The following is a 24,106-nucleotide window of genomic DNA, read 5'->3' as shown; positions in this document are numbered from 1 at the left end:
CAACGTATGCACCTTCCATGTAGAAACCTCCTCAATTATATTGACATTTGGAAATGTTTTTAAAAGATGCATTTGTTTATGGGATGTGTGTGTGTGTCACCAATAAAGGTAGCATTTATTGGCCAGAAGCTAGAGAGTAGGTGACTCTCAAGAGATAGTGTTGTATGAAAGAAGGTGCACTCAAAAATGAATGCACAAGAGAATTTGCGTGAGAAAAAAAGAGCTAGTATGAAAAAGCAACCATCCCACAGGTTAGAGGATGGGGGAGCTGAGGGAGAGTGTTTATGCATTCATCCATGAGAATATACATGTGCATGCAAGACAACATGCAGACATCATTTTCTTCTCCCTCTCTTGCTTGCAGCACCACCACCACACCCAAAAGAAATACCAGCTCCACTACCATTGCGGTTTGGAAATGATCAACAAACTGAACACTGACATTAAGCCAAATTATGAGTCATTTACTTTTGAAACCAGTCCAAATCATGATACATATTTTATCATGTCATTGTCATTTCTTCTTCTATAGAAATTTAGAACCTATTCTGGTTCTGTGCTGTGACTCATGAAGATGAAGAAACCTGTTTTCTAACTACAAACCCATGTTGTTTCCATAATTTTTCTCTTATAAAGTTGACTCAACAGCAACAGAATATTTCTGTACAACTGAAACTGCTAACTCAGCACGTGTACAATCTCTGACCTACACAAGTGGTTCAGCACAAAGTCAATATGAGTTGTAATATCAATGCTGTAACATTTAAAACCAATACAGGGATCTCTGTTTTTATCATAACAATCAGGACCCCATACACGGCAGATATTGGAAAGCATCAACTCCAGACTGGAGGTAATACTCTTATTGGAATCCGAGAACAATGATAACGCTAGTTAAAACTACACCAACTAAAATGCTCCAAGTCATTCTTTACTGGATTATCAAGACAAAGCACTAAGATCACAGGCCCAGAAAGAGCTCTGTATGGGGCAACAGCAATTACCTACCCTACCCAGGTCTGTGTGCAACCTCTTCTCCAAAATCACTCAGGAAGCTGGAGGCACATCTACATAGTCAAGCTTTAATGATTGATACATTCCAGCAACCCACCAAGACCTTCTCAGTAGCACCTTCTGAACAAATGACCTTCATCATCTAGAATAGCAAATGGGACCACCACTACCTGCAAATGCTCATCAGATCAAATAATTATAAAACGGTGTCAAATAGCCTGGAACTTCCTACCTGACAGAATTGGAGCCATTATTTCACAGTGCTCAACACCTGCCTTCTCAAAGGCAATTAGGAAAAGCCCCATCCATAAATGCACACACCCCATTAAAGAAGAATTTAAAAATGGAAAATATACAAGGCAATTTTGTTTTGACACTGATCTTCAGTTTACAGTCATCAAGCCTTAGTTTACTTCTGGTTATTTTACAGTCTTTGTAATCGTTGAAGAAATATTTGTTTTGAGTAGGTGGGAAGTAATTAACAAAATTTGAAAGTAGATTTCTGACAGAGGGAAAGGTTTCAGAAGTTAAGATTGTACAGTTGTACCAAACAGATTCTGGCAGATACAAGCTTCTGTAAAATACTGAGGAGATCAGAAGGATACCAGCATGGAACCTTCAATTGCCGAGGAGCAGCCAATCCAGATAGAATGAAGTACCATCCAGTACTTTAACAGACAGGGTCGGGGTTAGGGTTACCGCCAAAACCAGCTTTTATAGTTCATCCTTAGTTGGCTTGAACATCGCATGGCATTCTGCCAACAGATGATGGACAAGCCATGTTAGTATGAGACAGGAGAGAGCCAACTGGGCTTTTACATCAATATAAAAGCTTCATAGTCATGTTTTTTCTGAAACTAGGGGCAGGATTCTTCCTTTTGGGTTCAGATCATGCACACACACACAGGAGAAGCAGCAACCACCCAGGAATAATTTTACTTGAATTGACCAACTAGGGGTCAGAGGACAGTGACAGACGGCAATGAGCTCTCTCAAATGGAATGTCAATATCTTCCAGTTCTGGGACAGGTTAAACCTGTAATGGTAAGAGAAAATTGGGGTATCTCACACAAACACATACAAAATAGGAGCAGAAGTAGGGCATTCAGCCACTCAAGCCTGCTCCACAATTCATTAGGAGCAGCACAGAAAAGGAACTGAAGGCAACAGCACTAACTATGGACATCCCAATCTTCCCTCCTTTGCTACATCCTGTAGGTGATATCAATTTAGATGATGGCAATACTGGACAAGTCGGATTCCAAAGTGAAACCTGGCTTAACAGACCATAATTTAATTTTTGTGATTTGTTTTGCATGTGGCCACACTGAACATTCTCCAAGAGGCTGTCAATGCACTTTTAAAAAAAGACCAAAGTTATTTCACAAAAAGGGGAAAAGAAACAAACTACTTGATTCCTAAAAGACCTATTTGAATGGTCTTATTACAAATAGCATACAAGATTCAAGTCTGCTGCACTCAACAACCACCTTTCAGATACTCAAAACTTCAGTGAAGGATCATGATACTTCCATTTTAAGTTCCTTATTCAACTGGCATGGCTGCGGTTGGTATCTGGAGCTTTCCATATGGGTTTCCCATAGCCTCAAGTTGCAACCATTTTCTGTATCTGGAGGTTACTTGTAATCTACTCAAGTGATTCGTCCCAGCTCTGAAACACAGCCTGAACTTCTGAACGGGTCTGACTTTGTGATACTGAACTCCTATCACTGGACACTAGCACTTTTTTGATCTCTTCTATCCTTGTTTCTAACACAATGAACTGTTCACCTAAAGCTCTGCTCCAAGGTTGTAAATCCCCCATTAAAAATTTAACAACAAACTTAAGTTGGCACTTGAAAAATTAAAATAGAGTAACAAATCTTAAATTGAACTAGAACTATTCTTTCCTTCTTAACACCCACAATATTGATTTAGAAATCAAACTTAAAGCCACAGACAATGTTTCTACTGTGGAATCCAAGGTACAAAATTATGATAATATTACAAACCATCACAGAATTGACAAAGGCAGCTATTATTGTTCAGGTTTTAACAAACATTTCTAGACTGTAAAACATGACTTCGATTAAATGCAAAGTCCACTGCATAATGGTTTGAACTTTGGGGTGCCTTGTCTAGGTCAAAGCCAAATTGCAGCTTCTGCAGAGATGTGAACCACCACACTTCAGTGTCTGAGGAAACAGACACAGGAGCTATTAAACTTGCCAGGGGAAAAGGACTGCTGTCCCTTTGGCCCGGGTATTCTGGTACAGGGAAGCAACTTCATCTTGGAACTATCAGCAATGATAGGCAATCACTTCTTGCAAAAAAAAAGTACAAAAATGCTCCATTCTGATTAATCAAGGTGTACATTGCAGCCCTAAAGAGCAAATAGCTGGCATCCTTCCAGCAGTTCCTATTGTTCCTGTGACTGACTGCCACAACCAGATATTGAGTACTTTGGACATTTGAGAACTCAGAGCCATATTAGTGCAAACTAGTGAACAATTATTGTCTACTGACAATATTTATACAAGACGTGGTTAAGCAGGAATTTATCAAAACCTTCTCGCAAGTGCCAATTCCACGTGATCTGACGTCACTGACAACTCACGCTAGCTATTAGAATGACAGCTGTTAACCCGGACAATCTTTCTAGGCAAGAATTGAATTGCATCATTGATGTGGCTGGACGATCTGGCAGGACCAACAGCAAACTGAGGGCTCTTGGGATACAGTGGCAGTGTCCCTATCTCTGAAATAGGAAGCACAGGTTCAAGTCCTATCTGCTTCAGATGTACATAAAGACATCTCTGAACAGGTTGATTAGAAAATATCTAACCATTCTGTTGGTGGAACGGTAGCAAAAAAAACCTCAAAAATGCATGCCAGACACCATACCCAGACTCCTGATGGAAGTAGCAAAATGCTCCAAGTTGTACATTTTCAAGTTGTACAATGCAAATGAAGCACTGGGTTGATATATCTAGTCGATGACAGATAGATTCATCTATTCCAAGATTAACATCCTGTCTGTCTCGAGAATGCAAGGTCAAAAGCAACAGGAGCAAAGTAGCATTCTTTGACAACCAGCACCTGCTCCTGACCAACTGTCACTTCCAAAGCATGACGGGGAAGCAATCAAGGCAATCTCTCTGGTACTTAGGGGGTGATTACTGCCTATGCTTATGTGGGAGAGTCAAGAAAAATCAGTAGAGGTAATCAGATCAGTTAACATGAGTGAACTCCCCTCAGCAACATGTTACAAGTTTGCAGGATTGGATCAGCTCAGACTTTACAGAAGAATTGATCTTCCTGCTCATGCAACCCTTTGAGAAGAGAAAGTGATTGAGGGAGTTAAAGTGCATGGCTTTGGAAATAGTGTGCTAACATGGATAGGGAACTGGCTGGCAGACAGGCAACAAACAATAGGAATAACAGGGTCATTTACTGAGTGGCAGCCAGTAACTAATAGTGTACCAAAACGATCAGTGCTTGGACCCCAGCTAGTCTCAATATATATATTTTTTAGGTATTTTAGGTGTTTGAGGTGAATTCCTCAAATTCCAGGAGCGGCGATTACTGTTTTATATGCTGTTGTATTGTTTGGGAACTTTGGGGGAGGAAAGATAAAATCAAAACAATGGCACTTTTAAAAAGGAGGAAGATAGACAAAGGCAATGACCACAGGGTCAGAGAAAAAAAACCTACACTGCTGTCTGGCCCAGCAGTGACTGCACAGTTACTGTCTTTGCTGTTTGAGTTCATGTACATTGGATTGTGGACATCGGATTGTGTCTAGGAAAAATTAAACAGCAAGATTCACAGCTGACCTTGGAGGAACCTGTGTGGGACAGGACACAGCACAAGAACAGATCAGTGCATACTTTTTACATGCAATCTTGCTGTAAATCTACAATAGTGAGTAGAATGGGTTCTTTCTTGATTATGTTTTATTAAGGTCTGTCCCTTGATTAAATTTTAAAAATAGAAACCATAAGTATTAAGTTAGCCTGGAGCAGTGTTTTTCTTTAGAGCAATAAGATGGTGCTATTTTCTGGGTCTGCAGATTGTGAAGGAGCAAAGATGGCCTTTAGAGATGCTCTTTCTATCAGATGTGGGAGATTAGGGAGAGTTTCCATGTTACTGATGATTATATCTGCAGGAAATATCTTTGGTTGCGAATACTATCAGATTGCATGCATCAGTTAGAGTGGCAGTTCGATGCAATGAGGAATTTACAAGAGCTATGGGTGTGATGGATGGCAATTATAGGAAGGGAGAAAAGCCGCAGATATAGTCAGCTGGATGGGCTAATTGTAGGAAAGGTAGGAGAGGGAGTCAGAGACAGTGCAGGAGTCTCCTGTGGCTATCCCCATCTCAAACTGATGGATTCTCAGGGGAACGTAGCATGAATGGCCAAGTTTCTGGCACCAAGAATGGCTGTAAAGTAATGAGGGGTACATCGCGTTCCAAGCGATCGATTGTGATAGGGTACTCTGTAGTCAGAGGCACGGACAGATGTTTCTGTGACCAGCAGCGAAAAATCATAATGGCGTGTTGCCTCCCTGATGCCAGGATCAAGGATATCTCATTGAGGGTGCAAAATGTTCTCAAAGGGGAGAGGTCCCAGCAGGTGGTCATTGTACACATTGGAACCAATGACATAGGAAGGAAAAAAGATGAGATCCTGAAGGGACAGTATCGAAAATTAGGCAGGAATTTAAAAAGGAGGTCCTCAGTAAGTAATATCTGGATTACTCCCAGTGCTACGAGCTATTGAGCGTAGGAATAGGAGGATGGAGCAAGTGAACGTGTGGCTGAGGAACTGGTGCAGGATAGATGGGTTCACATTTTTGGACCATTGGAATCTCTTCTGGGATAGAAGTGACCTGTACAAGAAGGATGGATTGTACTTGAATTGGAAGGGAACTAATATACTGGCAGGGAGATTTGCTAGAGCTGTTCAGGGGGACATAACCTAGTAAAGGGGTGGGGGGTTATGGCAGGGGATTTTAACTTTTCAGAGTGGGATTGCCATAGTGTTAAGGGCTTAGATAGAGAGGAATCTGTTAACATGTGTACAAGAAAATGTTCTGATGCAATATGTGGATGTATCTACTAGAGAAGATGCAAAACCTGATTATAGTGGTGCTGGAAAAGCACAGCAGGTCAGGTAGCATCCAAGGAGCAGGAAAATCAATGTTTCGGGCAGGAGCCCTTCACTCTAATCTCCTGCATCTGCAGTCCTCACTTTCGCCAAAGTGCAAAACTTCAACTAATCTTGGAAAAGAAGGCAGGGCAGGTGATTGAGGTGTTAGTGGGGGAGCACTTTGGGGTCAGCGCCAAAAATCTATTAGCTTTAAAATAGTGATGGGGGGGGGGGGGGGGGGGGGGGAGAACAGATGTTTGCAGGATGGTGGGAAAATGGGAAGCCTTCATAAATGAGATAATGAGAGTCCAGAGACAAAATATTCCTGTTAGGGTGAACTGCAAGGCTGGTAGGTGTAGGGAATGCTGGATGACTAAAGAAATTGAGGATTTGGTTCAGAAAAAGAAGGATGCATACGTTAGGTATAAACACATAGATCAAGTGAATCCTTAAAAATATAAAAGTGGTAAGAAGCATACTTAAGAGGGAAATCAGGAGAGTAAAAAGGGGACATGGGATGGCTTTGGCAAACAGGGTTAAGGAGAATCCAAAAGGTTTTTACAAATACACTAAGGACAAAAGGGTAACTTGGGTTAGAATAGGGCCCCTCAAAGATCAGCAAGGCAGCCTACGTGTGGAGCCGTGGGAGATGGGGGAAGATACTAAACGAGTATTTTGCATCAGTGTTTACTGTGGAGATGGACATGGAAGATATAGAACGTGTGTAAATAGATGGTGATATCTTGAAAAATGTCCATATTGCAGAGGTGGTGGTGCTGGATGTCTTGAAATGCATCTGGGTGGATAAGTGCCTAGCACCTGATCAGGTGTATGCGTGAACTCTGTGGGAAGCAAGGGAAGTGATTACTGGGCTTCTTGCTGAGATATCTGTATCATCGATAGTCACAGTGAGGAAGGCTGGAGGTTGGCTAATGTGGTGCCACTATTTAAGAAAGATGGTAAGGGCAAGCTGGGAACTATAGACCAGTGAGCCTGGTGTCAGTGGTGGGCAAGTGAAGATAGTCTTGAGGGACAGGAGTTACATGTATTTGGAAAGGCAAGGATTGATTAGAGATAGTCAGCATGACTTTGTGCGTGGGAAATCATGTCTCATAAACTTCAATGAGTTTTTTAAAGTGGTAATGACGAGGATTGATGAGGGCAGAGCGGTGGACGTGATCAATGTAGAATTCAGTAAGGGGTTCAACAAGGTTCCTCATGGTAGACTGATTAGGAAGATTAGATCTCATAGAATACAGGGAGAACTAGCCAAAGGTAGAAGACAAAGGATGGTGGTGGAGGGTTGCTTTTCAGACTGGAGGCCAGTGACAAGTGGTGTGCCACAAAGATGGGTGCTGGGTCCACAGCTTTTTGTAATTTATATAAATGATTATATAAAGTTTGCAGATGACACCAAAATTGGAGGTGTAGTGGACAGCAGAGAAGGTTACCTCAGATTACAACAGGATCTTGATCAGATTGGCCAATGGGCTAAGAAGTGGCAGATGGAGTTTAATGTCGATAAATGTGAGGTGCTGCATTTTGGGAAATCAAATCTTAGCAGGACTTATACACTTAATGGTAAGGTCCTAGGGACTGTTGCTGAACAAAGAGACCTTGGAGTCCAGGTTCACAGCTCCTTGAAAGTGGAGTTGCAGAGAGATAGGATAGTGAAGGCGGCATTTGGTATGCTTTCCTTTATTGGTCAGAGTATGGAGTATGGGAGTTGGGAGGTCATGTTACGGCTATACAGGACATTGGTTAGGCCACTGTTGGAATATGGTGTGCAATTCTGGTCTCCCTTCTATTGGAAAGATGTTGTGAAACTTGAAAGGGTTCAGAAAAGATTTACAAGGATTTGTCAGAGTTGGAGGATTTGAGCTTAGGGAGAGGCTGAATAGGCTGGGGTTGTTTTCTCTGGAGCATTGGAGGCTGAGGTTTATAAAATCATGAGCGGCATGGATTGGGTAAATAGACAAGGTCTTTTCCCTGGGGTTGGGGAGTCTAGATCTAGAAGGCATAGATTTAGGGTGAGGGGGAAAATTTTAAAAAGGGGAAACTTTATCACACAGAGGCTGGTGCATGTACAGAATGAGCTGCCAGATGGAGTGGTGGAGGCTAGTATAATTACAACATTTAAAAGGCATCTGAATGGATATATGAATAGGAAGGGTTTACAGGGATATGGGCCAAGTGCTGGCAAATGGGACTAGATTAGGTTCGGACATCTGGACATCATGGACAAGTTGGACTGAAGGTCTATTTCCATGCTGTACATCTCTATGACTCTATGTTCAAGCTTTCCATGAAGGAACTAAATGTAATATCCCCACCTTTGCAGAAGATGTAAAGCTGAATGGGAGGGTGAATTGTGAGGAGGATGCAGAAGTGCTTCAGTGTGATTTGGACAAGTTGAGTGAATGGGCAAATTCGTGGCAGATGAAGTAAAATGTGGATAAATGTGTGGTTATTCACTCTGGTAGCAAATACAGGAAGGTGGATTATCATCTGACAGTGATTGATTGGGAAAGAGGGAGCTGCACAGAGACTTGTATGTCCTTGTGCAGTGTGCAGAAAAGGCAGCAAATAGTATGTTGGTCTTCACAGAGGACAGCAGCGAATATGTCTTGCTCCAATTGTATAGGGTCTTGGTGGAGTATTGCGTGCAATTTTAGTCTCCCTAGCAGAAGACGGATGTTTCGGCTATGGAGGGAGTGCAACAGAAGTTTACCAGGCTGATTCCTGTGATGGCAGGACTGGCAATATGAAGACAGGCTGGATCGGTCAGGACTATGCTAAATTGAAATTTAAAAAATGTGGGGGGTATTCCATAGAAACCTGGAAAATTCTAACAGGACTGGACAGAATCAAGGCAGGGAAGATGTTCCTGATGACTGGGAATCCTAGAACCAGAGGTCACTGTCTGAGGGGGTAGGCAATTTAGAACTGAGATGAGGAGAATTATTTTCACCCAAGAGCGGTGAGCCTGTGGAATTCTCTGCCATAGAAAGCAGTTGAGGCCAAAACACTGTTTTCAAGAACAAGATAGATATTATTCTTAGAACTAAAGAGGAACAGGGTTCTGAGTTGAACCATCAGCCATGATCATCTTGAATCATAAGACCATAAGACATAGGAGTGGAAGAAAGACCATTCGGCCCATCACGTCCACTGCACCATTCAATCATGGCTGATGGGCACTTCAACTCCATTTACCCGCATTCTCCCCGTAGCCCTTAATTCCGAGACAAGAATCTATCAATCTCTGCCTTGAAGACATTTAGCGTCCCGGCCTCCACTGCACTCTGCGGCAATGAATTCCACAGGCCCACCACCCTCTGGCTGAAGAAATGTCTCCGCATTTCTGTTCTGAATTTACCCCCTCTAATTCTAAGGCTGTGTCCACGGGTCCTAGTCTCCTCACCTAATGAAAACAATTTCCTAGCATCCACCCTTTCCAAGCCATGTACTATCTTGTACGTCTCTATTAAGTCTCCCTTAATCTTCTAAACTCCAATGAATACAATCCCAGGATCCTCAGCTGTTCCTCGTATGTTAGACCTACCATTCCAGGGATCATCCGTGTGAATCTCCGCTGGACATGTTCCAGTGCCAGTATGTCCTTCCTGAGGTGTGGGGACCAAAACTGGACACAGTACTCCAAATGGGGCCTAACCAGAGCTTTATAAAGTCTCAGTAGCACAACGGTGCTTTTATATTCCAACCCTCTTGAGATAAGTGACAACATTGCATTTGCTTTCTTAATCACGGACTCAACCTGCATGTTGACCTTTAAAGAATCCTCGACTAGCACTCCCAGATCCCTTTGTACTTTGGCTTTACGAATGTTCTCACCGTTTAGAAAGTAGTCTGTGCTTTTATTCTTTTTGCCAAAGTGCAAGACCTCACATTTGTTCACGTTGAATTCCATCAGCCATTTCCTGGACCACTCTCCCAAACTGTCTAGATCCTTCTGCAGCCTCCCCACTTCCTCAGTACTACCTGCCTGTCCACCTAACTTCATATCATCTGCAAACTTTGCTAGAATTTCCCCAGTCCCTTCATCCAGATCATTAATATATAATGCTGTGGCCCCAACACTGAACCCTGCGGGACACTGCTCATCACCGGCTGCCATTCTGAAAAAGAACCTTTTATCCCAACTCTCTGCCTTCTGTCAGACAGCCAATCCTCAATCCATCCCAGTAGCTCACCTCAAACACCATGGGCCCTCACCTTGCTCAGCAGCCTCCCGTGTGGCACCTTATCAAAGGCCTTTTGGAAGTCTAGATAGACCACATCCACTGGGTTTCCCTGGTCTAACCTACTTGTCACCTATTCAAAGAATACCAACAGGTTTGTCAGGCATGACCTCCCCTTACTAAATCCATGTTGACTTGTTCTAATCAGACTCTGCTCTTCTAAGAATTTAGAAACCTCATCCTTAATGATGGATTCTAGAATTTTACCAACAACCGAGGTTAGGCTAATTGGCCTATAATTTTCCATCTTTTGCCTTGATCCTTTCTTGAACAATGGGGTTACAACAGCGATCTTCCAATCATCCGGGACTTTCCCTGACTCCAGTGACTCTTGAAAGTGACTCTTGAATCATACCTCTATTTTCTATATTTCTATATTTCCTAGATAGTAGCCTCCATGCCAAGATTTATAACTGGCAGTTGATGCTAAAGATCTTGCTGAAGCAGACACAGTTATTGCATTTCCCACACCACTCAAGAAATGCTACTTTTTGCTTGATCCTAAATCAATGATCTTACACACTGGCCTCAAAATCTGGTCCTCTTCAGTTATTCAGCGTTCTGTTTGAGAGGACCGAAACCTGTCTTAGACACACAACTCCCTGCCTAATATACAGTCAAAACCAAAGCATCTTGCCCACTTCACAATATTATGAGAAAGCGTTGGAGAAGTGCTTAGGGACCAAGCCAAACAACTAATCATTGCCAGACAGTGAAAAGGGCTGTAAAACTAGAAAGGAAAGTAAGAGAGTTAGAAAGCCAGCATGGGCCAATTAACATAAATCACTTTAAGAGTCCAGTACAAGCCAGACAGAAACTCAACAATTTGCAGCCTACTGCTCATGAAAAACCACACTGATCAACCAAACTACCACGACCTAGAAAAGATCTCGACACAGTTTCTATGACAGCAGCGAACAGGACTGTTAACACTTTTATAGAGGAAGGTAATCTTACCACTGATCACGCAAATAAAAATAAATTTGCAAACCATTAGACCTTGCACTCTGCCTCAGTCCACACAATCCGTAACTAACCTCCCACGGGTGATCCTCCTGGAACATACGTGCTCAGTTAATCCCTGACTGTAGCCGGTGAGTACCAGATTCCAGTCAGGGAAAGCAGCAAAGGCCAATGATAATCCAGAGCAATGCTATAAACCTGTACATCGTGAGTAAATACACGCCTGCTGAAATTCCATGTCAGTGCGCAGAACATTCCCAAACACTTGCACAAGGTAAAGGAATCACATTCAGCAACAAGCTCATACCATTTTCCTTTCATGGGAAAACAAATAATTGTGGCACTAACTCCTATATCTTTACCAGGACTGAGGAGCTCTTGAGATGACATGTCAGAGGATGCTCTCACAACTAGCAAGTTAGGGCTCAGTATACAATACGATGACAACACTATTGCGAAAGATAACTGTGGCAGCATATTCAGTTCCCTTTCAAAGTAGTCAGTGCTTGCTGGATACAAGTATATTTGCTTGTCAACATGGCACATCCTTTTTGATTAGCGATTCAAGCTCATCTGGAAATCTAGCCTTTCAGCGCTTTAGAATTTAGGTTGAGTTATTCTGGCTCAGTAGAAACTTCAACTTCCCCAACTATTACGCAACCAATCCATCAAATGAACTAAACCAATGGTGAAATTGGCATGCCATTCAAGGTAGGCAAACATAATAAAGATAAACACACCTCCTCCTTATTCCAAACTTTTACAGTTGAAGTTGTTGTCTTATATTTTTGAGACTTCAACAGCTGAAGCCTCATGGCTTGTCGACAAGGGGCTATAAGTAGGCCTCAAACTCCTTCAACAAAATTGGAAGGCTAGAAACAAAAAAGCAAAGTGCTGCCCTTACCAAATATAGTTTCCTCAACTTGAGGAAGCACCATCCTCTTTGAAAATGGTGGCATTGTTGGAGGAACTCAAAGTCTGGTAACATCTTGTGGAAAACTTAACTCTTTGTAAAAAGATTCATTTGGACTTCAACTGTTAACTTAGTTTCTCTCTCTCCCCACATGTGCTGCCAGAATGGCAGAGTTTCACCAGCTCTCTCACTAGCATGGGGAGCTGATGATGTAGTGGTATTATCACTGGACTATTAAATCCAGAAACTTAGCTGGTGACCTGGGATCAAATCTTGCCACAGCAGATGGTGGAATTTGAATTCAATTTTTAAACATCTAGAATTAAGAATCTACTGAAGACCGTGAAACCATTGCCAATTGCCAGAAAAACCAATGGTTCATTAACATCCTTCATGGAAAGAAATCTGCCATCCTCACCTGGTCTGACCTACATGTGACTCTAGACCCACAGTAATGTGGTTGACTCTTAACTGCCCTCTGAAATGGTCTAGCAAGCTACATACAAAGTCTTAAAGAAATGAAACCGGACAGATCACCTAGCATCGACCTTGGCACTGGAAAAGACAACGGGAGAAACAGCCCCGCCAACACTGTGAAGTCCTCCTGACTAACATCTAACAAAATTGGGAGAGCTGTTTCTCAGAAGAGTCAAGCAACAGCGTGACATAGCCATACTCACAGAATCATACCTTACAGCCAAAGTCCCAGATATCACCATCACCGTCCCTGGATATCTCCTGTCCTACCGGCAAAACAGACCCAGCAGAGGAGGTAGCACAATGGTATACAGTGCGCGTGAGTTGTCCTGGGAGTCCTCAACATTGACTCTGGACTCCATTCTGTCCCATGGTTTCAGGTCAAACATGGGCAAGGAAACCTCTTGCTAGTAATGACCATCATTCGGAATAATTGTTATTTGTAGCAAGTGATACCTTAATAAAAATCTAAAGGACTGTGTTCTGCTCTTCCATTTTCTCCCTCTCTATTGCAATTTGTTCCAATGATGCCACGAGTGCCTCTGACACATCTGTTTTCCTCAAACTTCAATCATCACATCATCTAAATCATTGATACAAATTGTAAAGAGTTGGAGGCCCCGCGCACACACCTTTGAGAGACCTCACTTGTCACATCCTGTCAATCTGAAGTCAACGCATTTATACATACTTAGTTTTATGTCAACCAGCCAACCATGTTAGAATGTTCCCACTAACATTATGAGCTTGTTCTTTGCTCAATAAACTTTTATGTGGAATTGTATTAGATGTCCTCTGGAAATCTAAATACAGTACATCAATAGGTTTCCCTTTATCCACAGAACATGTTATTCCTTCAAAGAATTCCAATAAATTAATTGAGCCAAATTTCCTTTCACAAAACCATGCTGACACTTTATGACCAACATGAATTAGTCCTGATTATAACCTCCTCAATGATTAAGTCAAACAACTATCCTCGACAGACACCAAATTAACTGGCTTGGAGTTCCAGCTGTCTGCCTCTTGAATATAGGAATTATATTTGCTATTATATTTAGTTGAATCTCTCCAGAATCTAACAAGTTTTGTAAAATTAACATTAGTCATCTACTAACTCATCAGCCACATCTTTTAAGACCCGAGGATGAAGTCCATCAGGACCTGGAGACTTATCAAACCACAACTTTGTTGATTTGCTCAGTAACCTTTCCCCATGATTATAATTATCCAAATTCCTTCCTTTCCTTCAACCACCTGACTTACCAGTGTTACATGGGTGATTTTTGTAATGTCTACAATGAAGACAGAAGTAAAATATTTATTCATTATATCCTCCATTTATTTATTTATTATCTAACAAGTTCCTAATCTCACACTCAAAATCCAATACTTATTTCACTTCTTCTATTCCTTTTTAGTTACCTATAGAAACTCTTGCTATATTTCTACATTCCACCTTGCTTTACCTCATGCTCAAATTTACTACACTTGATTATCCTTTTATTCATTGTCTGCCAATCATCTGACCTGCCACTCACCTTTGTGCAATTATATACATTTTCCTTAAGTTTGAAACATTGCTTAACTTCTTTAGTTAACTAAAGGTAGTAGTAGTCCTCCCTTGGGATTTTTAGTAGGAATGTACTTTTTCTCAATATTCTAAGACATCTTGTAAATGTCAGCTACTGCTTCTGTAGTGATCTGTTAACCTAATAGAGTCATAATCAAAAAGATGTACAGCACAGAAACAGACCCTTTGGTCCAACCTGTCCTTGCCGACCAGATATCCCAACCCAATCTAGCCCCACCTGCCAGCACCTGACCCATATCCCTCCAAACCCTCCAAGTCTTTTCCCTGGGATTGGGGAGTCCAGAACTAGAGGGCATAGGTTTAGGGTGAGAGGGGAAAGATATAAAAGCGACCTACGGGGCAACATTTTCACACAGAGAGTGGTATTTGTACGGAATGAGCTGCCAGAGGAAGCGGTGAAGGCTGGTACAATTGCAACATTTAAAAGGCATTTGGATGGGTGTATGACTAGGAAAGGTTTGGAGGGATACGGGCCAGGTGCTGGCAGGTGGGATTAGATTGGGTTGGGATATCTGGTTGGACCGAAGGGTCTGTTTCCATGCTGTACATCTCTATGGCTCTAACCAAGTGTATAAATCTTGCTACGATTTGCTTTCCCAAAATGCAGCACCTCGCGTTTATCTGTATCCTGGTTCAATTCTGCTAGTTTGCCTTTCACACCCTTCCAAAATAGCTCCCCTTTCAAATTACTAATCTTAGACCCACTATATTTCCATTTAAAAATAATACTCAGCCATAGTTTGATCGCTGTTCCCTTGAGATGCCTTTGCTCTGAGGTCATTAATTGGCCGTGACACATTATATACTATCAAGTTGAGTGCAACGTGCTCTTTGGTTGATTCCAGTGTGTGTTGCTTTATCTCAAAAAAATTTCATGAACTCAGCAAAACTATGACTGCCAATCTGATTTTTCTATTTTATATGTCGATTTCAACTATGCACAATATAGCTGGGCCACTATCACAAGCACCCAATATTTGTTCTTGTTTAATTTGTCCTTTGTTGTAGTTACTATTTAGGGCTCTATTGATCAATACCATTCTCCCATTAATCCTTATCTCCACCCAAAAGGATTCTACAACATGATCTCCTAAATCCAGGGCATCACCATATACTGCACCAATACCATCGCTGTTTAGGAGTGCTATCCCTCTGCCTTTATCTAGCTTCCTATTCTTGATTATCATCTATAATTGACACTTTTTAGAAAGTTCTTCTCCTCATTACTTAGGATAAAAAAAACCAAACTAAATTCCAGAAGGACAAATGCTTTAATACAACAAAGGGTTTTTAATCTTCAGTCAAGCTTTTAAAACAATAAGCTTGATTTCTCAGTCATAGCACAAAAGTGAAAAATCAATCTCCATTTTCTGGATGAAGGAAGGTGAATGCACGCAACCAGCAATGTGTAAGGGAACATTTAAGATTGTACCTTTTTGGGAGTAATTAATTCATCAGTGGTCACGCATAGATATCACTTTAACATCAAGAGCAGCTCCACACTGCAGCATACCCATCCTCCCCCACAGTGCAACAATCCCCTGACAACATCCATAGCAACCGATTGTCAACCGATTATCAGCAATGCAAACATAGTGGAAGCATGAGACAGCACAAAATCGTTATTAGATATTAATGTAAAAAAATTCTCTGTTCAATAACCAAAAACAGACCCTCACTTTTCTGTTAAAAAGATGCCTTTTTAGCTTTTTAACATTCATTCGTGTGTCATGAGCATTTATTTCCTATTCCAAATTGTACTTGAGAAGGTGGTGATGAGTCACTTTCTCTAACCAATGAAATCTACTTCACGTAGATTAACCCACGGTACTGATGGTAGGGAATTCCAAGAATTAGATGCTGCAAATATAGTCATAATGTGCACCATGGGAACTTGCAGGCTGTGGCACTCCGATGCATTTGCCTCCTTTTTATTGGCAGAGGTGTGAGGTTTTAAAGATATTGCTGAAGAAACCTCAACAGGTTGCTGTAAGAAATCTTGTAGATAATAAACATTGCTGCCATTGTGCATTAGTGGTGATGTGAGTGAATTTTTAAGGAACCAGATGAGACACCAGACAAATGAAGTATGGGAAAGAGAGACAATTATGTGATCAACTATAATTTTATCAAATGGCAGAATAAATGGAATGTAATGTGTGGAAATTAGAGGTTATGGACTTTGGCAGGGAAAAATAGAAGAGCTGACTATTATTGAAATGGAGAAAGACTCCAGAAAGCTACATATCAGGGAGATTTGGGAATTGTTGTCCATGAATCATAAAAGCTAGCACCCAAGTTCAATGGGTAATAGGGAAGGCAAGCAGAATGTTAGCCTTTATTTCAAAGGGGATAGCATATAAAATTTTTCATTAAAACAAGATAAGGCAAAGTCAGACACAGTTGGAATAATGTGGACAGTTTTGGGCTCTTTATCTAAAGAAAGATGTGCTTGCACTGGAGGCAGTCCAGAGAACACTGTTTGGTCCAACCAGTCCACATCAGCATTTAGCAACACATGAGCAACCACTCTAATCATATTTGCGTTCCCAAATTCTTTCAATACCTTTTTCTTCATTCACCTATCCAAACAAACCTCAACTGGTTGTCAGCAGTTTCGATCACAATTAAGTCTGGAAATAAATTCTCAAGGTTCACAAGTTCAGATATTGCTGAAATGGAAACATGCTACTGAAGTTTCTCACTTTCACTGATCAGGACAAATGCAAGAATGCCTAATCACAAACAATCGCATAATTGATACAACTGGAGAAAGTAATGCGGATAGGCTGGAAAGTCAACTCTGATTGGTTGAGGTTTGCCAGGGAGAAAGGAACAGGAAACAGTAACTCCCAGGTAACTTAGAAAAGGCTTAAGCATATTCATTTTGTATGAAGAGTAAGGGCCTCTGTGTATGAATGTATGCCACTTTTTTGCAAGTGTAAATCAGTCACATTATGAGCTTGGTTGTTAGTTCTAGGCAAAGAAATTACTTTGGTTTTTCAGATTTTGAACAGGATTAAACTTCAGGCAGCTTTTGAGTTGATGGAAACAAAAAAAAAAGGCATCTTGACAAACACAGGATCCTGGGTAATTTTTACTTTACATTAAACCCAAAGCAACTGGGACACATATCACTTAAAGGCTATGGACTCTGACAACATTCCAGCAATAGTAAGGAATACCTGTGCTGCAGAAATTGTTGCAGTACAGCTACACCACTGGCTTCTACTCAAAAATTGTCCAGGTATTTCCTGTTTACAAAAAGCAGGGTCGACCCAATCTGGTGAACTGCCACCCCATCAGTCTACTCTCAATCATTAGGAAAGCCATGGAAGGTGTCATCAACATTGCTATCAAGTAGCTGAATTCTAGAGGTGAGATGAGAATGACTGACCTTAACATCAAGGAAACATTTGACTGGGTGTCCATCAAGGAGCCCTAGCAAAATTGGAATTAGTGGGAAACAGGGGAAATCCCTCCAGTGGTCATACCTGGCACATAGAAAGATGGTTGTGGTTGATGGAGATCAGTCATCTCAGATCTGGCATTTCTACAGGGCCCAACTTTCTTCAGCTTCTTCATCAATGACCCTCCCTCCATCAAAAGATCAGAAAGGAGCACATTTGCTGATAATTGCATAATGTTCAGCAAAATTCATGGTGAGTGGGTATCTGGTGGGGGTTACAGAAGGACAATGGCAGGGATGAAAGCAGCGTGGTTCCAGAATGGAATGGGGGAGGGGTTATTAGGATGCAGTAAAGGGGAGTCCATATCAAGTGTGAAGGGGAGTTCACTCTCAGCAGATCAAAGGGAGGCCTCTGTTCAGGAGGAGATGAAACAGGGATCACGTTCAGATTGGGGAGGGGTGGGAAGGAGTGTTGGGCCAAGAGCAGGATAATGGGCGGGGGGTGGTGTTGTGGAGCAGGGATGTGAGGGGGGTCTGGTCTACAGCAGGGAATGGTGGGTAAGGTTCAGTGTTTTGGTAGTGGTAGTAGTGGTCTTGGTGAGGGTTGAGGGACATAGTAGTGTTTAGATTCCAGTGCTCTCAGGCAACAGTACAGCAGCAAAATTGACCAGTAAGGGTAGCTGAGGGCTTCAGTTGAGGGAAGCATGGGGTCCATTTAATAGTCACTCAGGAGTTCGCTATGTACTTAAATAGCCCAACCTTTGCCAAGTAGCTATTTACTTAGCTTCTTTGGAACCCTACAAATTCTCCTTGGGGCAGAGACAGCTGAGGGCGATCATATTGGAGTTGACAAAATCATGAGAGATATCATTTCTTCCACTTAGTAGAGGGTTGAGTTATAAGGGGACACACACTTATGGCAGGGGACAGGAAATAAAGGGAGATTTAAGGAGAGTTTTGTTTCACTGAGAGGGTGATGGGTATCTGGATTCCACTGACTGAAGGAGTGGTAGAGACAGGAACTATGATGTTATAGCATACAAGGCTATGGCCATGTGCTGGGAACAGGATTAGAGTATGATGATGACCAACGCAGACTGTAGGGTGATAGTCTGTAGGGCCACTTTCAAGAATACAATATTCCATTACTCTGCTTTATTAAATGGAGAAACTGAGGACTGCAGATGCTGAAGATTTATCTGGACAGATGGTCTCCATTCAATAAAGAGTCGAAAAGTGCGGTACTGGAAAAAGCACGACTGGTCAGGCATCATCCAAGGAGCAGGAAAGTCGACATTTCCTGATGAAGGGCTTGTGCCCGAAACATAGAGTCTCCTGCTTCTCAGATGCTGCCTGACCTGCCGTCCTTTTCCAGCGCCACACTTTCCAACTCTTTATTAAATGGAGACCATCTGCCCGGAGGAATCTTCAATTCCTTCACAGTCTGCTACAATTGACTTCAATGATGACAATCTGCAGGATGCCCATGTGCAACTCCCATCTAGCTAAAGTAATGTCTGCCTGGTCATTGAAAAATCCAGACTATTGTTTTCCTAGTGGGAATACATTAACTGCTGTCATTTCAACATTCATTTTTATATTCATGGAATTGTCAGAGTTTGGAAATTCAAAGGGAAATGAAGTTGGAGTGAAGAAGAATTCGATTTAACTTTGGAACATGACCAAATGATGTCATGTATGCAAGCTATCAACTATTTCCTTTATAAATTCACACGCGGCATTTTCAAGATTCTCATTACATTCAATTTTATGAGACTCCCTGACGCCAAACTGTGTCATCCCTACAAACTTACGTGGACAGCCTCTGCCCTGAAGCTCTCCATCTATCCACTCCACCCTCTCCTCCTTGACCTATCACCTTCATCTCCTCACCCATTGTACTCTATGCTACTTTCTCCCCACCCCCACCCTCCTCTAGCTTATCTCTCCACACTTCAGGCTCACTGCCTTTATTCCTGATGAAGGGCTTTTGCCCGAAATGTCGATTTTGAAGCTACTTGGATGCTGCCTGAACTGCTGTGCTCTTCCAGCACCACTAATCCAGAATCTGGTTTCCAGCATCTGCAGTCATTGTTTTTACCTCGTTGATTTTAACCCTACTGCGAATCCTCTTGCAAGGATGCCTGCCTTGAAGAAGTTTTCCTCCTTTCTCTACAAGAATCTCAGGGAGTCCCTCTCCTACTGCAACTCCCAGGTCATTTCCTCTGCCCTGAAGCTCTCCACCTATCCACTCCACCCTCTCCTCCCTGACCTATCACCTTCATCCCCTCCCCCACTCACCCATTGTACTCTATGCTACTTTCTCCCCACCCCCACCCTACGCTTCAGGCTCACTGCCTTTATTCCTGATGAAGGGCTTTTACCCGAAACGTCAATTTCGAATCTACTTGGATGCTGCCTGAACTGCTGTGCTCTTCCAGCACCACTAAACCAGCCTCCATTATAAGTCAAGGGACAGCCATTTTTGAATGAAAATATTAAAAAAGGCAGAATGTATGACTTAAAAATGAATTGCATTTCTAATCCAATTAGAGATACTCCACTTCACCCCCAAATACATCAGATCTCAACTTGCCATACACAATGTGAGAGATCAACTAGTACTTGGAGTGGCATTCCTTCAACACTAAGGATTCACATGCATTATCAATCATTGCAAAATTCATTCATTCTATCAATTAAACATTTGCACATTTTATCTCCTATTGCAATCTTTTTAATAAAGAGAGGGGGCAAGTTAAAAACACACCTTTCATAACAATAAGCTCATGTTCCACTGCACACTCAGTCAGACAGCCTCAAGTCATGCCTGTTTTTGAGCCGCAAACCTCCTTACGCAGCACTTGCTTTTGGAAGGCTGTGGATCAACTTTTACTAGTTTTCGAGGCTAACACGGTAGTTCCTCCACTCAAAGAAATCCACTGGCAAAGTTCAGAGTAAACAGTGATCATGTGACTGGAGGTATAGGATGACATTCAGCCCCATGGATCAGAACCCCATGTACACTGAAAGCAGTCCAGAAAAACAAGATAGTACACAAAAGAAATTGATTAAAAACCCAAAAGGGGTTGAAGTGCAGTATAAACATATTGGTTAAATGGAGTAATTCATCTCTACAAGCAACTATATCATTTATTGACCCAGCCTAGATACTAGATTAAATATCAGATAGCTATATAGACCTCAGTAATCTCTTTCAAGCATTTATTTTTGCTACATCCTCAGAGAGGGAGTAATTTTAACCTAAACCATCCATTGATGAAAATAACGTGAGCAGATTCAATCCTTAACTAGTGCCCAATTTTGCTTCTTGTGATTTTTTTTAAAAAGACAAAACATAAATTAAATCGGATGGGTGCAAAACAGGCAGACAAGCAAATTATTTCAGTTCCCCAACAATGGGTTAAGGGGGTTAGGGTTAGGATTAGGGCTCCATTGTTCCCAGTGGTCAGTGTGTCACATAGACTACAGTTCAGCTGACAAATGGGAGAACATGATCCATATTAATGAGGGAATGAAAATAATGGCAATGGGAAGTGTGGCAATTAAAAACATGTAGAAATTGCAGTAAAAAGAACGAAGGGCAAAACAAAACTGTCAAATAAAACACATAACAAAAAATGACAACTGTATATACTTAAGGAATAAAATAATCAATGTCATTGGGGATGAGAACACAATGGAATTCACACACTTAATATCAATAATAAAACTGGACGTCCTTCCTTAATGCACAGATAAACATTGTTTCTAATTCAGCTTTTCCTTGGCAGGCCAAAACAGTATCATACCCTTACCTCCAAAAGTGAAAAGCATGTAGTGGACTACATGGACTGCAAGGACTTGTGGGAGTAGGGCTCAAGCTTCTTGGTGTCAGGCTGTAAGTTAAAATGCCAAATCTAATCAGAAAACTGCCTGTTCTTTATATCATGCCACAGTGAATAGATGGAGAATGTAACAAGTTGCAACAATTGACAACCATTGTTAAAAATACATGTCCTCCAGGAACTCAAACATTACGTATTAAATATTTGTCAGGATGTGCTGCTGACAGGTCAGATTAGAAAGGTTATTCAGAGTGTCTTTGCTGAAGGTATTCAAGGGTCATGTAAGTATCTCTGTTGATTTTTCTAAAATAGAAGGCTATTACTAAATTTATTTCTCATGAGCTTACTTTTCAAAAATTTTACGCTTAGTAGCTAAACATTCAAATATGAATAAACCTTAAAATTTATATGGCTCTATTTGAGAAGTTAAATGTTTTTAATAAACAGATAGGCCATTAGATGACCTTTTAGAAGATATACAGAATTGTATATAAATCGATCCTAAAACACAAGTGCATAACATGAAATCCTTTATAGTGGTAGAACTTAACACTCCCAATTTCATCCTATTCGTAATTTCCCTCAAGGGAGTAATTTTATCAAGTGATATACAGAGTGAAGTAAGTAAAATGAGTTGCAATACAGATCAGCCATGATTTAATTGAATGGGGCCAAATAGCCTATTCCTATTTTGATGTTCAGCTGTATCTACAACCAGAGTCATTCTCCACCAGCCTCACCCAATGCAAACTCAACCACCAACTCTTGCAGACCACCCACACATGAGATTTTGATCACTAATGGGGCCACCTCTCACCATTTCTTCATTTCACATCCCCAATCCCTCTACTTAGCCCCACATCCTCTATTAAAGTCTTTGGGGGCCAGTCAGGAATTCTCCCCCAGCTCTTTAACTAGTCACTCTAGGCCAATCGTTTTTCTCTTGGTTGCATGCTCATCAAGACACAATTTCCAAGGTTTATCTGCCAATGACTCCCTTAGTTGTTTGCAAAAATTTATTCCTCATGAAATCCCTCACTCTCAAGTTTGTTCCTACAAAAAGTCTGCTTTTTGTTCCATTAAGTCCCAAAGTTTCAAATTTGAGTGCAAGAGTACATGACAGGTCTAGTTATTTATCAAAACAACTGATTCAACCATGTGAAGCATGCTGCATTTCTCTCTCTCTCTCTCTCTCTCTTCTCAGCCCAATTCATCTACTATCACAAGCTCATGGAGGCAAAGACACCCTCATGGCTCTGCTCCATGATGAACGACCTTAACCTGTTTCCATCAGAATCGCCAACATTAAATATAGAGGGGTGATAAAGATTAAATCCACCTATTCACTCTCTTTCACTATATTCTCTTCACAATCACGAATGACTTTTGACTCTACAGTTTCTTTAAGTATGGTTTGCAATCTTTGAGGTCATATCTTCCAAAAGATTTAAACAGTTTCTTTACCCATTTCCTAATCAGCACTGGCCAATTAACAATGCCCCTGGCATTATTTTCCTCTACCTCCACCTGCAGGTGGTGTGGGCCTTGCTGGCCATTCCCAAGTGTGTGCCTCTGGTGTCACACGTCGGCCAGACCAAGAAAGGATCTCAGATGTCCTTCTCCAAAGGAGATTAGTGAACTCAGATGATTGTTGTGAAAGGCAAAGGAGACTCAAGGTGCTGAATGGATGATTCTGGTTCCTATGTTCCTAAAATTTCCCTTTGTAGGGTTTGAGAACTTGCAGGCCCAGAGAATTCGCCTGGGCCTCTGGTTCAAAAGTCCATTGACATTACCAATGCACCACTATCTCCCCATTAATAATGCTTGTAAATAATCCTTTATTCAAGCATCAGCATTGCTTTTTAGAAACTGTCATCACTGGGTTCTCTAAGAAGACTACTCTTCTTCATCAATCATCCTCAACTGTCAATTTGACACCATCCCTTTCCTGTCAGAGCTTAGATGTGTCTCTGCCTATCTCTGCAATCTCCACCAGCTTAATACATCTCCCTCTGCTCCCTTCAGCCCTCTAACTCCAAATCCCTCCTTCCACCCCCTTTCCTGCTCTCAATCAAATTCTATTAATAAACCCCCACACCTTTATATTCCATTTGCCTTCACAAATCTCTTCAAAACCCCGAGTTTCAACCAGATTTTTGGTGTTTTCTCTTAGCTCTCCCTGGTAGGGTTGGTATCAATCCCTTTACATCTTTTATCTCTCAATATTTGTTGCTCCTCACCACTTCCATCCCCTACCTTTTCCTTCCATTTTCACAACTATGAAAACTGCCCTGCATTTGAAGTGGTAATGTAGATTTAAATTGCTGTTTTAGTTTGATAACCAGTCTGGAGAACCCTCACTAAATGTACTAAGTTGCAAAAAATGTCCTCAAAATACCAGTGAAATTCAGAATATTCTATAATAGGAATGGTATTAACTTATTCAATAAATCAGTGGCCGAATTAGAATA

General features: G+C 41.4%; 1 protein-coding gene across 11 annotated transcripts in view; it reads right to left on the bottom strand.

The window, feature by feature from the left end:
- LOC140496238 (microtubule-associated serine/threonine-protein kinase 4-like) overlaps nt 1-24,106 on the bottom strand; it is a 475,527-nt gene that overhangs the window by 224,395 nt on the left and 227,026 nt on the right. For 6 of the 11 annotated variants that reach the window (XM_072595744.1, XM_072595762.1, XM_072595752.1 and 3 more), the window contains one exon: nt 21,606-21,686. The exons of the other annotated variants lie outside the window; for them this stretch is intronic. In XM_072595744.1, the coding sequence (XP_072451845.1) occupies nt 21,606-21,686 (81 nt within the window). The remainder of the gene's footprint in view (nt 1-21,605; nt 21,687-24,106) is intronic. 11 annotated transcript variants of the gene reach the window in all.

This window comes from Chiloscyllium punctatum, chromosome 2 (assembly GCF_047496795.1).
Source record: "Chiloscyllium punctatum isolate Juve2018m chromosome 2, sChiPun1.3, whole genome shotgun sequence".
Lineage (NCBI taxonomy): Eukaryota > Metazoa > Chordata > Chondrichthyes > Orectolobiformes > Hemiscylliidae > Chiloscyllium > Chiloscyllium punctatum.
This window is presented reverse-complemented; position numbering and strand designations above follow the sequence as displayed.